The sequence below is a fragment of the Pseudorca crassidens genome, chromosome 7, assembly GCF_039906515.1.
Source record: "Pseudorca crassidens isolate mPseCra1 chromosome 7, mPseCra1.hap1, whole genome shotgun sequence".
NCBI classification, from domain to species: Eukaryota; Metazoa; Chordata; class Mammalia; order Artiodactyla; family Delphinidae; genus Pseudorca; species Pseudorca crassidens.
In genome coordinates, this window is record NC_090302.1 from 114,572,237 (window position 1) to 114,588,309 (window position 16,073).

General features: G+C 38.8%; 1 protein-coding gene across 1 annotated transcript in view; it reads right to left on the minus strand.

Annotated features, from left to right (window-relative positions):
* Positions 1-241: 241 nt before the first annotated feature.
* The window catches only part of ANXA10 (annexin A10), a 44,528-nt gene continuing 28,696 nt past the window's right edge, over positions 242-16,073 (minus strand). The window contains exons 5-12 of the mRNA XM_067745503.1: positions 14,830-14,920; positions 13,516-13,595; positions 6,624-6,677; positions 6,443-6,536; positions 5,471-5,566; positions 4,900-4,958; positions 2,280-2,402; positions 242-310 (exon numbers count right to left, since the gene is read on the minus strand). Of these exons, the coding sequence (XP_067601604.1) occupies positions 242-310; positions 2,280-2,402; positions 4,900-4,958; positions 5,471-5,566; positions 6,443-6,536; positions 6,624-6,677; positions 13,516-13,595; positions 14,830-14,920 (666 nt within the window). The remainder of the gene's footprint in view (positions 311-2,279; positions 2,403-4,899; positions 4,959-5,470; positions 5,567-6,442; positions 6,537-6,623; positions 6,678-13,515; positions 13,596-14,829; positions 14,921-16,073) is intronic.

Below are 16,073 nucleotides of genomic sequence, written 5' to 3' on the forward strand. Positions count from 1 at the left end.
CACGCAATCTAACGAATTCCTGATTTAGATATGTGCAAATCCAATCTCATACACTTTTGTCAATAGGTTTTTCTTGAATAACCTATTGATAATCATTATTCTTGGAATAATTTTAAAGAGAGAAAAGAAAATATGATTCTATAGTTTTGTAATAATGCTACTAACAATGCATATTAATCACAGAATCTATATTTTGACGTGTCTCTGAAGATGAGTGCATCCTCCAAATTCTTCTTTTTATTTAGTAATCGTCAGCATCACCGGCACAGATGGCAAGCAGAGCCTTCTCGTAATGCCCTGAAGCGAAATGCTGAAAGGAAGAAAATGTAATGTATTTGAAATACAATGTCTTAGTATTTCTAAAAAGAAGCATAATTCCTCTGAACTATAGAATGAAAGACCATGGGCCGTTAGCATCACAAGAATTATTTATTTTTTTCATCTAAGTATTTAATATGCCCTGAGAACTATTCCCTGGAAGTTACTGAAAAATAATACCATGGTTATAGTCAATAGAACGAAGTTTATATAAAGTTGGTGGAACCCTAATGTGTTTTTATAAGAAGAATAACTTCCAGTAGAATCAAATCTTCTCCTCAACTTGAAAGAGGTGTCCTCATTTATTGTTGTAAATCAGTGTGGAGTCTGGAGGGCAGATTGGGCAGTATGCCTCAGATGGCTTAAAAATGTTTATACTCATTAATGCAGAAATTCTACTTCAAGAAATCTGTCCTAAGGAAATAATGATCAATTATTGATGAGCCCAAGATTTATGCTCCAAAATATACACCATAATATTATGTATAATAGTGAAAAAGTAAAAAGCAATAAATAATAATGTGGGGCAGTTTATGTACTTTAGAACTTTTACAGTGGGATCCATGATTTAATAAAAATATTACTTTAAGTAGTAAAACAGTTTTTAAAAGAAAACATGTACAAAAAATTTTTGTTATTGGTTATCTGTGGTGGAGAATTAGGGCCATTTTAATCCTTTTATCATGCTTCCGTAGTTTCTAAGTTTTCAAAAAAAAGATAGTAATAAATAAAAGGAATTATAAAACTTATCTTTGTTAAAAGTCAACTCTCACATCCATGTTCTCTTACACAAAGTTGTGTAATTATAATTCACTGCCTTAAATGCACATAGTAAAGTTGCATTAATCATATGTGAATATTAGTAGATTTTGAGGTGGCTGTCATTAATTGCTGTATAGGTATTAGAACTAGTTTATTCATTTAGAAAATGAGTTATGACACGCATTTCTCAATGAGAAATGTTTAGCACCACTAAAAGTTTAAGGTTTTGAAGGTGGCTGTAAGGAGAGTTTTATCAAAGACGAAGGAGGAAGATGTCTCTTAAATGCTCCCTTAACCCTTCCTCTTGGAAACCACTTCAGCTCCCTGAGGGCCTACAAGGTCTTCTGGGTTGTGTGATCTCTTCCTCCTTGGGTTGTCAAGTTTCTTCCGTATCTTTCAATAAACTAAAAAGCTATTTTATGCAATTGAAAATTTCAATGGAAACAACGTGGACAAGGTAACAGGACTTAGCTATGTGCAAAACATACATTAAGATACATTCTAGGGCCCTGTGCTTGGGTTAATGCTCTGAGGGTGCCGTCTTGAAGTTCTTGATACTTTTTTGAACGAGGGGTCAAACGTTTTCATTTTCCATGGGTTGCCCCAAATTACGTAGATGGTCCTACGTACTCTGATAATTCTTTGCTAGGTTTGATCAAAATCCAGGCTCAAGCTTAGGTGTATCAGAATGAAGAAACCATCGGCCTGTTGACTTCTGAGTCATCGCTTCTAGGCATGAGCTTCAAGGGCTCATGGGATGGCAGTGTGCAGAATTTTGCACCCGTGTGATGGGATCTGACTGGCTGCCCCCTCCTATGACAACACAGGAGAGCTGATCTCAGAAAGCTCTTCACAATTAATGGGCTCTTCTGGCGAAACGTTTTCTTGCTGGCGCTAATCATGCTTGGCCATTTAGCTTGTAGAGCCTCATCACACGATCGTGGGATGAATAGTTTGCATGACAAACCAATGACTTTTGCTTAAAACACATCAAAGAGGAATAAGTTTTGTCACCGAGGTGAAGGGATTTTTCTCACCTGTTGGTGCACTAAGGCTGCCTGACCTACTCATGTAGATGATCCCGGCCAGAATAGTTAACTTTTTAGATTCCACCGTGAGGTTACTTAAATTACAGCCCTTGTTTCAGTTTCGAGAAGGATCAAATATGGCTGCAAATAAGTCACGAGGAGGAGACTTACTTTGATGTCATGGAAGAGGGACTTCCCGTATCTCTCTTTGTATCGTTTCCTTATGGTCATCAGGTCTATTTCACTTCTGGCAATGAGAATCCTGATCACGGTTTTATTATGGAAACCAAAGTCCTAAAAGACACAGCCAAGGGGAGAAAAACAATAAGGAAACAGCACCTTAAAATCAGTCTCTCTAAAATCGACTTATCCTCTTTTCTGTGGCCGCAGGCTCCTGGTCCTGTATCCCTCAAGCCCTGGCATCCCCACCCACGGGCATCGACTCAGACTCCGCCTCCCCTCTGTGACCCGCCCCCCCCAGCCCCCCCGCACTGTACACACACAGTCAAGTGGTCCATCTACTCTGCTTCTTAAATGCCCTCTAATCTCTATTTCCAGGGTCACAGCCTTGATACTGGCCCTCATCACTTCACCTGATTCTGCAATAATCCTCCCTTTTATTTAAAAAAACATTTTTTTATTGGAGTGTAGTTGATTTACAATGTTGTGTTAGCTTCTGCTGTACAGCGAAGTGATTCAGTTATACGTGTACATATATATATATATATCCACTCTTTTTTAGATTCTTTTCCCATATAGCCCATTACAGAGCGTTGAGTAGAGTCCCCTGAGCTATATAGTAGGGCCTTATTAGTTATCCATTTTATACATAGTAGTGTGTATATGTCAGTCCCAATCTCCTAATTTATCCCTCTCCCCTTTCCCCCTGGCGACCATAAGTTTGTTTTCTACAACTGAGACTCTATAATTCTCCCTTTTAAACCTGGTCAACCTCCCCTCTGTCGCCTGAACACTGCATCTTAAGATGCAAATCTGATCATGTGCTCCTTCTAGGTAAAAATTCTTCCTGGGTTGGGAGGTGGGTCCCAACTCTGTTAGATGAACGTCAGCGTTTCTAAGACGGCAATTATATTTTTATTTTATCGTCTGCTTATTGTGGAAAACTGTAAAAGTAAGAATTCCAGGTACTCAAAATATTTGCTGATTTAACCTCCAATACTGAACAATACACAGCCATCCCTTTCTGTGTACTAGGTCCGGAACGAATACCGCTTCACAAAGCAATTTCAACTTGTCTGTTCAGATGGAGTACTGGTGACATCCAGTGGCCAGGAAGCAGCAGCTAATTTTTGATGTCTGAATGTTTTGGGTATAGACCTACTAACAAACTTTTCCATAATTTGAAGTGATAAAAATGAATGATCCAACCAACTTCCCATATTTAAGTTGTGTATCATTCGCTTAGAATACACAGGAGAAAAACAGAGATTTTCTTTGATGAGAGCTGGTGAAAACAGCTTTTGAACAATACTTGACATTGGCAGATGGCCCTTGTATATGAACACTCTGATTACTGGAATATACACTCCTCTGCTGTACCTGCAAACTGTTCGTGAGTACACATACCTTCCTTTTTGCATTGACACACACAGCAAGGGTAGAGTTTTTATTATTAGGATAATTGGCCGTCACTTTGGGCATAATTGGAATCGGAGTAATGTGATTATTTTCCCAAGGTCATTCACAAGTGAAGCTTTACTCTTTTTGTTGGAGAAGGAGATGGTTGATGTCATCCAACATCCTTGCCCAATACACTTTTAAATATATAGTTAATCAAATCCACCTTTATTCTTGGAAATAGAATCAAAAAGAAGCAGAGGACTGTGAACTCTGATCTTGATCCTGTGTTCTGAGGACACATGGGTTCTTGTACCTAATAAAAAATACTTGCACATCAATAAAAATAAATAAATAAAATATTCTTGATGATTCACGTATTATCCAAGCTTGCTGGCTACCTCTAAGAAGCTGGTGTATGACAATTACTTTGAGGATAAAATACTCCCGTGAAATTATTGTACCACTGAATTGTTTTTAATGATTTTCTTTGAGTTTTCAGGGCTATGACATGTATAGTGATTTGTATGAGACCTTTTCATTTTCTCAATATTTTCGTGCACATTGTGGATGAAATATGCATTGTCTCATGCACATAAGTGTTTGTTCCTTTGAAAATGAATGCACCAAAGATGTGCAGTTGACTATCACCCGAAACTAAAAAACATTCTCACTTAATTACAAAAATAGCTTTAGAGTTTATTGTTGTCTAGATGTCTCATTTTAAGTGTTTTTTAAAATAATACTTTATGTTTAAAAATGACCACTCACCTTTTGTGTTTTTAAAGCTCAGGAATGCAGCCATGTCTTTCTGAGAGTTTGTAATGCTTTGACATTTTCTGATTGATGCCGTATGTTGTGTAATTGCCTGAGTTTGAGGGGGTGGTCTTCATATGCGGTAAAAGTATTTGGACCTACCAGTTTCTCCAGATGCTAAGAAACGCTAAAGCACATCTCCCTGGGGGGAGAGGCCCCAAGGAATACTTCTTAGGTACCTCTGTTTGATACAGAAAGCAGAACATTATCTTTATTTGATGGGTCTCATTTTGGTGTATAATATGTTTCTTCACTGGAGCATATTTTCTCTGAAAATATATTTGCATACAAATTCAAATATGGGAATCAATATTTAAATAATTGAAGTAAAACTAGTCCTTTGAGAAAGTAGACATGATTTCTGGAGAAATTTTAAAAATTCGTGGCTCATACTTACATGGATTGCACTGTATAATCTGTAAGCAAAATAGCCTGGTTTGTCTCGAACACAGAGAACTAGGAAAAATCAGAGAGAAAAGAAGAAAGTTTGGGAGTGACAGTACATGTTTTCTTCAAAATTTGGGAAACAATGAGAATGCTTTTTTTTTTTCCAGTTACAATCCTGGAAGACTGATACTTTGTGAGTTCTCTGTGGGATCCCTCATTGTACATGGTATTAAAATGTCAACATTTAGAATAGCGGTAAAACCATAACCTTCTTTACAAGGGAAAGGAAGTTAGTATGTGCAAGATGAATTTAAAGGTGTGAGATCCCCATTACCTGAGAATTCAAGGTTTCCTAGTGTGAAAGTTGCCAGCTGTTAGGAAGGGTACGGGTTCATGAAAGTTATTAACTTGCCAGTTTAGTGCATTGTATCAGTAGCCGATGCATGTTTCCTCTACAGAGTTAACATTCTGTCTAAATAATTAAATTCAGGGGAAAGTGACTCAATCAAGAGCTTGCTCATGCATCTTTAATTCAGTCAGAGCTAATCAGCCTTCATTGTGCCAAACACATTATTACTCACCAATTGCAACTAGCAGCTCTTGAAAGGATCCATCGTAACATTCATTAATGGCATCTACTATGTCTTGCCCAGAAATAGTTTGAAATTCCTGGAAAACTTCAACAAATCGATATAATTCAAAGGAGATTTTATGAATATTATAAATTAAAAATGCAAACGTGGATTTGATTGCTTATACACAGTGCAGGTAAATAAAGTATGGGGTGGGTGTTGGGTTGCAGTGGGCCATCTTTTAAAATTTTTTAATCAACTTTTGTGTGTTATATATAGTAGAAAAAAAACAAAAAAGTATTTTAAAAAATAAGGGAGACAGGAAGGTACAGCAGTTTGGGGAAAGTTGAACAAAGTAGGACCAGTAAGGCAGCTTCACATAAATCACGACTTCAGTAATAATGGCCTTGGTTCATTATGGACTGTGTTCACCATATTCTTTTTTTTTTTTTTTTTTTTTTGCAGTACGCGGGCCTCTCACTGCTGTGGCCTCTCCCGTTGTGGAGCACAGGCTCCGGACGCGCAGGCTCAGCGGCCATGGCTCACGGGCCCAGCCGCTCCGTGGCATGTGGGATCTTCCCAGACCGGGGCACGAACCCGTGTCCCCTGCATCGGCAGGCGGACTCTCAACCACTGCGCCACCAGGGAAGCCCTCACCATATTCTTTTTAAGACAACATATGATGCACCTAACAGGAGATAGGTAATATAGGTAAGTTCTCCATCAGAAATAGAGGTGATTTTAAAAAGTTTAGTATTGAAAGGTTATGTGATTCAATTATTGGCAAAATAAAATTCTAGGGGAACTTCATCCTTAGCAATGTTATTAGATGAGGCACGTCTGTATAAACATAACCCTAAAGAGGTACCTTTGAGATAACTGGCTTTCCTCTCTTTATATGTAACACCCCCCTTTCCCAATTACCTACTTGCTTTTTATTCTCTAATCAGGGGATAGCTGTAAAGAACAGAGGGCAGTTACCCAGCCATAGCTGCTGGTAGCTCTTGTTACACAGGATCATTTGCAAAAGCGTTTTGTGCTCCCCTGTCCTCTTCTGGCAGCTCTCCCACAGCACCTGAAACATCACAGGCCGCCAGGTAGCACCGCGGCCGCAGGCTGGTGTGCCCAAGGTCCCGCGGTTGCCCCAGGGCTGGCCCGTTACCATGGCGTCCTGGGCAGCCGTGGCAGGGTCCGTGTACCCTTCTTCCCTGGTTCCCTGTGAAGTAAGCACAGGTTTCCCTCTGTAAGTGCTCTGAATTGACAACTTAGTAGGGTTACCGGGACGCAAATCTTTGAGCCACCAAATACACTGGAGACTCCTAAGAAAGTTCTATCATTAGTCGGAGTTAGTCTACATTTCTTGGGTACTTTATGCAATGCAGGTCTTTTTAAAAATGTGGGCACTTTTCATTTTTTCTTTGTAGCCGAGGTAATCTTTCAAAGGAGTTGACAAGTTTTTCGCTTTTCCAATTCCCTGAGCGGTATCTCTGCCGCCCACCCCTTCAATCAGCACCCACCGCCTGGCCGGCTGGTAGAGACGGGATTTTAACATCGTCAGAAGGAAAAGGCAGAGAGAAAGCGTGAGTTAATGCTCGGTCTCTGACTTGTAACATCTCATATTGGCAACAGTAAAATAACCATGAAATCCAGAGTGTGTGCAGTGAGAGTATTTTGTAAATTTGTTTCACTCCAGCCTCTTTATCATATGAAGAAAGAACAGACACGGCCAAGCTGCCCTAAGAGAAGTCCTTTCAAACAGGAGGGAAGGAGAGCTCACTAATGCAGGACCCTCTGGTCCCTGAGGGTTATGAGGACCAGAGGGCAGAAAGAGGTAGAGACGTGTGATGAGACAGTTTATTTAACCTTTCCTTTCCTTTGGGTCCAGATCTGGAGGAAATGCTTTTTTTTTCTTTTTTGACTTTGCTGGAAGAACACAGAGGTCACTGTCTTCTGCTCCTGTTGTCTTTTCGGACTCTGGAAATGAACTCGGTGACAGAGCAAGATAGGGCAGCCGAGGCCCTGAGGACACCTTCCTGAATTCATCTCAGTCCCGAAGCAGCACGAATGGGCCCCAAATCTCTCAGCTGCTCCTGATGGAGGAGCTTGGCAGCGGAGCCTGACAGGTGGAGTGGTTTATGGCCACAGCAGGGCAGACCCTTCCAGCAGGCCAGGGCTGTGAGACAGACCGCGCTGGCTGGAGCCCTGTGGGGAACACACCCGGGCACTAGTGGGAGTCTTAGGCTCCAGAGGGAGCAAGGGTGAGGCCAAACCATCATGAAGGTTACTTGGTTCTGATCAAACTGAGACAGAAAAAGCGATATAAGTTAACCAGCTTAACTGGTCAAGTCTCGTCTTCTCAGTGGGATTTGCCCTGACCAAGCTGTGCAACATCATAACCTACCCGCCATCCCCTCCCCTGCCCTGCTGTATCCTTCATCGCCTAACATGCTGTGAAAGGCACCAATTTATTAGATTTCTCCTTAGCTGTCTGCATCCCCCGACTAGAATGCAAGCTTCTTAAGACTGGGGTCTTTGTCTCTTTGGATAATTCCCAATTGTCCTTGGCACGTTGTAGGCTTTTGAGAAATATTCACGGAGTCAATACTAAACGAAGGAAGGGAAGTTAAAGAAATACCTTTTAGATGGCAGAATTTAAACACCAGTTAGTAGAAACGGGAAGATTTTCTGGATCATTGAAGTGTTTTTTGTGATTGCCAATCAAACGATGTAGCTAACTAAACACCTACGCATGCAAAGTTTGTGAGAAATATTTAAGAAATTTCTGCAGTTCTGAAATTTTTGTGAGATTTGATTTTTGGACATTTAACTTGAAATGGTGCCCATCTGTCTACTTCTTTGTGCAGTTAATTGCCAAAAGCACTTTAAGCAGACTGGTAGATTAAAAAAATGTGTATCAGTTTAATGTGTGATTTAGCTTTTCCCAGCAAGTGGATTTTGTTGTATTAAAAAGCCTAAGACAGTAGACTGGCAGGTGATGTAATTGCCAGAGAAATGGCGTAAATGAGAATTGGGGTTAAGGGCAAAATCAAAATGTGAAAGGAAGCAATGAAAGGAATTGAAATCTGGCTGGAAGTATTTGGAGCAAAGTGGCTACAGATGATCCCCAGAGGCCTCAGGGCATGAGTCTGAGGCAGCATCGCCGGAGACTCCCGGCAGCCAAGATGAGGACAGTTTCCATTTCTTTTGTCTGTGGAAACATTTATCATCTGCAGCGTGATTTGCACATATGGATTAATTGATCTCTAAGTGACTAACTTTTCATTATTTGACAGATAATTAGATCTCCTGTAAATCTGGTTTAATAAAAGCACAGGAAGTGCTGTGAGCCAGTTCAGTGATTGGCATTAGTTTTCAAGAAGAACGTGTTCTGGTTGAGTGGTTTTCTTATTAGAAATAGCCCTGTTGGAAAATTCTTTATAGATTAAAAGCTCTTTTTTTTCCCCAGAAAATATGACAGTAATTTAAACACTTCACGTTTCATGAATACCTTAAAGCTTCCAATTCCCTCAATCTCTATTAATTCACAAAAAAGAGGTGTATCTGAATGTTCATGATGTCAAAAAGATGAAAGCCATGGGCGGTGTTTCCCTTGATTCTGGAAGTGAAGCTGCAGAGGGAGGGAGGAGGAAGTGATTTTAATTGCTGAAGAATTTTAGAATATGGGTACTGGGAGGGAATGGAGCAGAATGGGTTCACTTCCTTTAATTTACAGGGTAAATATCTGGAATCTCAAGAAAGCAAAATGATAAACCCAAGGACACACAGCTGACTTAGAGCCAAGAGCAAAAGATACATAGATATATACCTGGTTGTTTTACACAGAGTATCTATCTGTCTGTTATCTATCCGTCATCTATCTACCTGTCTACCTATCTATATCTCTATCTGTCTATCTATCTATGTATCTATCATCTCTCTATGTATATATGTATGTATGTATCTATCATCTACCATCTATCAAACATCTATCTAGAGAGAGAGATAGGGGCAGAGAGAATAAGGATCCCAACTAGAGGGTAGAAGGAACTTGGTCATGTGACAGTGCCAGTTATTTGGCTGGAACTCATCACCTCTTTTTGTAAGATGTCTAGACAGAGTCTCTGAAATGGTGTACACCACAGACAGTGGTCAGAAGTGATAGACTTCTTCAATTCTCTAGTTAACGTTACATCATTTTCAGTCTTGGAAGTTTACTGATCCAAAGCCTAAACCAGGAGGTCCAAAATGAAGAGCCATTAATGTAGAAGTCAGAAGTCAGTGGTCAGACTTCAAAATATTTAAACATCTATGAGAAATTATACATTTTACTAAGCATTACATGGCACTCCTGATCTTGAAATATAAGTTTTTCACTTCCATTTTCAATTTTGAGTTAAGTGCTTTCTTTGAAATATGTATTATCTTATACTCGTAAATTGTGTTTTACATTTTAAGGGGAATATACTATGAAACCTTACAAATACATAATATTTAAGTAAACCTCATTAATTCCCCTTGGCTTCTTATAAAATCTGGGTCTTGCTTCACCATCAATTTTTATATTCTATGTTGAAAGGACAATTTTACTGCTCTGAAGAGCTATTTCAAGGTTAAACACACACACACACTTAAGTTCCAACTCTAGAAATTGAACTTAAGAAGTAATACTTTATCCTGTAAAGTCATAATCCAAATTAGGTGAAACCCAGTGATAAAATAAATTGTGTATTATTTTAAAATATGTGTGTCTATACAAATAATATTATATATACAAATACACCTCCTCACCTCCTCACATTTATACTCTATCAAAAATAAAGCATTATTGTTTAATTTCATTATTGTTTAATTTAATCTTATGCAATTGTGCATAAGATAGATAGCTCTATTACATCAAGGGAAAATATCGTTCACTGATTTTTTTCCCCTTGTGATTTATTTTCTCTCAAGTTTAGTTTTCAGAACTGTGTGTTTTTCCCTGAAATATAAGAGCTTTGCTTTATAAAAACACACTGCGATCCTGATTCTTGGCTGTCAGTTACTTTTAGGGGGTTTGTAGCATAACCTTTGATGAGGTGCAGAGATTCTGAGAGGTTATTTGAATACCTGATCATTGGAATTTTACCAGATGGAAATAGAACTGGAGTACAAATAGATGGGGTTGGAGGTGGGAGCAATCACATTTAACAGTGGAGGTGGAGGTATGGTGTCTTGGGGCTGTTTTCATGTTAGTCTCTCACTCAGCAGACGTGAAACGTCAGGCCAGCCACGGAGCCCATCTGAGTTCCCAGGGACGGGGTGCAGCCATTCGGCTCCCCTGGGGAGCTGACTCTGAGATGGAGACCAGCAGGTACCTTGTTATATTTTTTTGCCTTTTTAAAAAAACAATTATTGAAGTATAGTTGATTTACAGTGTTGGGTTAGTTTCAGGTGTATAGCAAAGTGATTCAGTTATACACGTACACATATTGAAAAGATACCTGCACCCCTATGTTCATAGCAGCACTGTTTACAATAGCCAGGACATGGAAGGAACCTAAATGTCCATCAGCAGATGAATGGATAAAGATGTGGTCCATATATACAATGGAATACTCCTCAGCCATAAAAAAGAATGAAATAATGCCATTTGCAGCAACATGGATGGACCTAGAGATGATCCTACTGAGTGAAGGAAGTCAGACAGAGAAAGACAAATACCATATAGCGCTTATATGTAGAATCTAAAACATGATACAAATGATCTTATTTACAAAACAGATTCTTGTTATTATAGGATGTGCTGGGGATCAACCATGGATGGGAGAGAAAAGAAGCCAAATTTGGAAGGAGAGGCTGGACTGTGATATAGGCCTAGTGGAATGCGACATAGTCCTAATGAAATATATTTTTTGTCTTCCTAGAAAGCTTATATATTTCTTTAATAAATTGACATAAATTTCTTTTCGGATACTAAGAAAATAAAAACGTGTTTGCTATTAAGATGCAACTCATGGATTTATAATAGGGCTTTTGGTTTTATTAGGGGCAGTCCTAATGCCAACACGAATTTCTGACTGGAAACTGTTGTTTTAATTTACATTACGGAGCATCAGTCCTAGAAAACCAAAAGATGAAGACCCTTCTAAATTGAGAGAATGTTTTAATTAATGTTACAACGTTGAAAAGTTAGAAAATATTCAACTGACGTTGCCAAGTGAGATTATTTTTAATATTAATAATGATTATTAAAACCTTTTTTCCTATAATGACTCAACTTCTGTCACAAATTTAAATAAGCTTATTTCTACAACACCTTACACAGAAGTCTCAAGTTGGACGATATCTATTCTCTATTGATGTTCTCATCCCAGAGATTAGGATCTTCAGAATAGGACTTGAGGAATTGATACAGGCAGCTTTATGAACTATGCGGCCATGCCATGCACATGCAAATTAAACCACAGCAAACCAAATTAAACAAGAAAGCAAATTCTTGATTTTGTTTTTACAAATAGAATTTTTACTTTAATTGAAAGGTCAATAGATTTGCTCAGTACTATGCCATTTTTTTCGGTTGAACAGTTTTGAAGAAATCCAACCAGCCCTAGTCACCAATCTCTCCTCTGTCTGGGGCAGCTAATACTTGCTTCTTCTGGAATCTTTCCTTTTGGGTTTCTTTATTCCTAATTCAGAACTGACAATAACTTGGGCTCAAAAAAAGAGACAAAAAAATTTTAAATCCTTGTTGCCTGGCAATGAATGGAATTGTTAGTTTGTGTTCTAATCTGGCTGATATATTTATTCATTCTTAAATTATAGAGACTGTTGTGAAGTACAGTATAAAGTTTTTAATCACAATAAACACACATTAAAGAAACCACACCTCCTGTGTTTTATTGGATGTGTTAATCCACCCCGAAGGAGGAAGATAGCAAAATTGCCCAATCAGAAAAGAAGGAAAATGAAGTAGTCACTTAAATTTGCACACTACCATTGATATTTTAAAAGAAAAAAAATCATTATCAATAGTTATTTTCTCATTTTAACTATTTTCTGTATATAGAGTAGTTCTAGACAGGGTAGAAAGAATTCTTAATTTTTATCTTTCTTGTGTAAAGTAATACAATACTTTAACTTGAGAAATAAAGTTGTTCATTTTTGTAAAAAAATCTTTGTAGAATTAAAAAAAAAGAACTCTCTCTAGGTAAAAGTTGGAACCTGCAATTTCAGAAAGAAAAATTAGCATATGGCTGTGGGTCTGTTTTCTGGAGTGGTTGGGAGATTTTCTGTATTTTTTTCCTGAACTGATGTTCCCTTGTTTCCTTTCATTCTATAAGTTCTATAACCTGCCCTGGAACATCGAGTTCCATCCACTGCTCTCCCTGCTAGAAGATGGCTAGTCAACAATCTGAGTGATAACACAGAGGAACCGAAATAGCTTGTCTTGCCTAAATCCAAGCCCCTTGTTTCCTGCTGAATCCTCTCCCGTTTCCTGCATCACTTCGTCGGGTACTGAGGGTGTGTCTGATTGATTTGGTCAACACAAGCTGAAGGAGAAGATGGAATTACAGAAATAAAGAGATGGTAAGAAGGGAAAACTAGTTTTTATTTTCAGTAATCCAGATTCTCCTCATTTAAAGTCATGCGTGAGGCTCCTGGATCCCTATGTGTATTGTACTCTCATCTGGTGATTCTAACTGTTCACCTGTTGGTGCGGTCCTGGGTCCCTGGGGCCTTAGGCAATGTTCTCATTCTAATTGTAACCGTAGTATTTTAAATCTGTTAACATCCTTGTAATATATAATCATTTATGCATTTATTGATAATTATAATCATTTTACTTATAGCAGATTGTTTTGAGAACAGAGATGGTGTCTTATTCATATTTGTTTCTATATCCAACCCAAGTTTCTATCATAGTGCCTTCAATTTAGCTGGCATTCAGTACTTGTTATTGTACAGAATTCACTGTTAAACTGGGGTAAACTGGAGTTTTCTGTCCTATTTTTTGAAAACGAAACATACCTATTTTTTTAATAGTGCAAAATGGTGTGAATTTTGGAGTTTCATACCTGGACCAAGTTCACCAGCGTATCTCTGAAGTGTCCCGAGGTCTCTGAGTAAATGTCCTCCTGCAGGTCCCGGCTGTATTCTGGGTACGAGAACGCGCATGTTGGAGGGTTGGTTTATGATAGAACCACGTATCGCTGTGCTTGCCTAGGTCAGCGCTACTTCCCCCGTATGAGTGGAAAGTGAGGAGACATCTAATCTGCTGACATTTCTTTGTCTTTTACCACATTCTACTCACATGAAGCCAATAAACAGTCCACCCAAGTAATTTGACAGCAATGGTAACATAGGCCCAGGTCGGTTTTCTTAAAAAAAAAAAAAGTACTATGTCTATTCCAAAACTGAGAAACAACATTGAGAATCATTTTACATTCTGCAATCTTTTTTTTTTTTGCGGTACGCGGGCCTCTCATTGCCTGGGCCCCTCCCGTTGCGGAGCACAGGCTCCGGACGCGCAGGCTCAGCGGCCATGGCTCACGGGCCCAGCCGCTCCGTGGCATGTGGGATCTTCCCGGACCGGGGCACGAACCCGTGTCCCCTGCATCGGCAGGCGGACTCTCAACCACTGAGCCACCAGGGAAGCCCGCATTCTACAATCTTTAAAATTCAGAATCCTGCCTTCTCTTTCCTTAGCGCACTGCCCAGCCCAGCTCTCCCCAAGTCTTTGTCCTGTCTTAATATTTTCAGTGAAGAGTTTTACTTCACTCCCCTTGGGAAAGTCTTGTTTTTGTCTGAATGCAATAGAGCTGATTGTCTGTAACATTTTCTTGACAGTTCAATGTCACATAATACACGATGCAATGGAACTTACGGCATTAAGCCTTTTTAAAAATGAAAAGAGTTAACCTTTCTACTTTTAAAATGTGTAAAAACCTGATTCTGAGGTGGATCGCAGTGGTTATGAGGTTTATGTAAATTGAAGTAGTTGCCCATATTTGTAGAATTTGCTGAGCGATCATCGCGCTTTGCTTTGTTCTGTCTTTATACCTGGTCCCTCCTAGGTAAGAGATACGATGCTCCCTGAGCCACTGTGCCAAGTACTTGCTGTCCTAATGTAAACACCCACCTCATAGAAACTAGTAATTATTTTCCTGGAAAGTCCGCTCAACTTGATTGTCTAGGGAATTGTTTCATTTTTAGTACCCTAATCATCGATTCTACCTAGTGAATTAATTAGTCTTGAGTGAGTGGTATTTCACACATGAGTGTCTTAGAAAATTCTTTAAAATACATAAACTGGAATATTTTACATGTTATTTGAAAAATATAAAGTTTATATGAGTGTAAAACATATGTACAAATGTGTATTTCCTTACGCAAATAGTAGGCTTCTCGCATCTGGAAAATTTCTCCGTTTGTTCTTGAAGCTAATATATCAATGAGGCAATTCTCATCAGTGCCTGCTCCCTAGAAGGACAGAGTGAGAGAAATATAAAGGCATCTGTGCTGGAAATAACAGTGCACTCTGTGCAGTAAAGGGATACAGCCTCCCTGGTGTTCTGAGAGGTGGCAGAGGGCAAGGAAATAATGTTTGGGTTAAAGACAGGCCCAGTTCAGTCTGCCTCTGCTACTTACTAGCTCTTTGGTCCCAAGAAGATAATATTATCTGAAACTCTGTTCCTTCATAGAGTAAAACAGCATGGGCATTTCTAAATAATGTGGGAAAAGATGTTTAAACAATGCTCATGACACTGATTTTTTTCCTGCTAGAATATCAATTCTTGGGCAAGCTCGAATTTGATCCTGGGTCTCTTAATTTTGCACAGATGTTTTAGAGACGTCTCCCTGCCTCTCCCAGGATGTGGACTTCTGCACCGTTTGCCTAAACATTTGGACTGGCTACTTTCTGTAGTCTCTTTCAGCCATAGGCATAAACTCTTCTCTGATGGTGATTTTAAAGACAACACATCTTTTTCAGAAAGCTTCAGAAACCCTTTCCATCCTATGAGACATCGATACAATGTAACAGTGGCATCTAAACAGTAACATAGGACTTACTTCACATCATTTTGCAAGAGGTAGGGATTGACATTATGCAACACTCAATACTCTGTAATAGGCTATATGGGAAACGAATCTAAAAAAACAAATAAAAGTGGAGTGGATGTATGCACACGTATAACTGAGTCACTTTGCTGTACACCTGAAACTAACACAACAGTTTAAATCAACTATACTCCAATAAAATTTTTTTTAAATAGTAAAAACAAAAATCAATACTTTTGAGATTCATATCTACTCACTGAATTTTAATTGAGTAAATTCCACATATGGAATTGTAAAAAAGAATTAGTTGAAATTCATATTTTACATAAGGCTTATTCTGATCTACAAATATGATGGCCAAGATCCAGATTCCTTAATATTTTTTCCGTTTCCCTTTTCGAGTCACACATTGTTCCCAGACCAGGGTAATCAGGTCATTGGCAGGCATTGTATTGGAATGATTGCAGCAGCTCTGCAGGTGTTTCATATCAGCATTTGGAAAGATGTGAAAAGCCGTTTGGCCTCCATCCCTAGCCAACAACCCTCTAACAAATCTGTAGTTAATTTCTTTCCT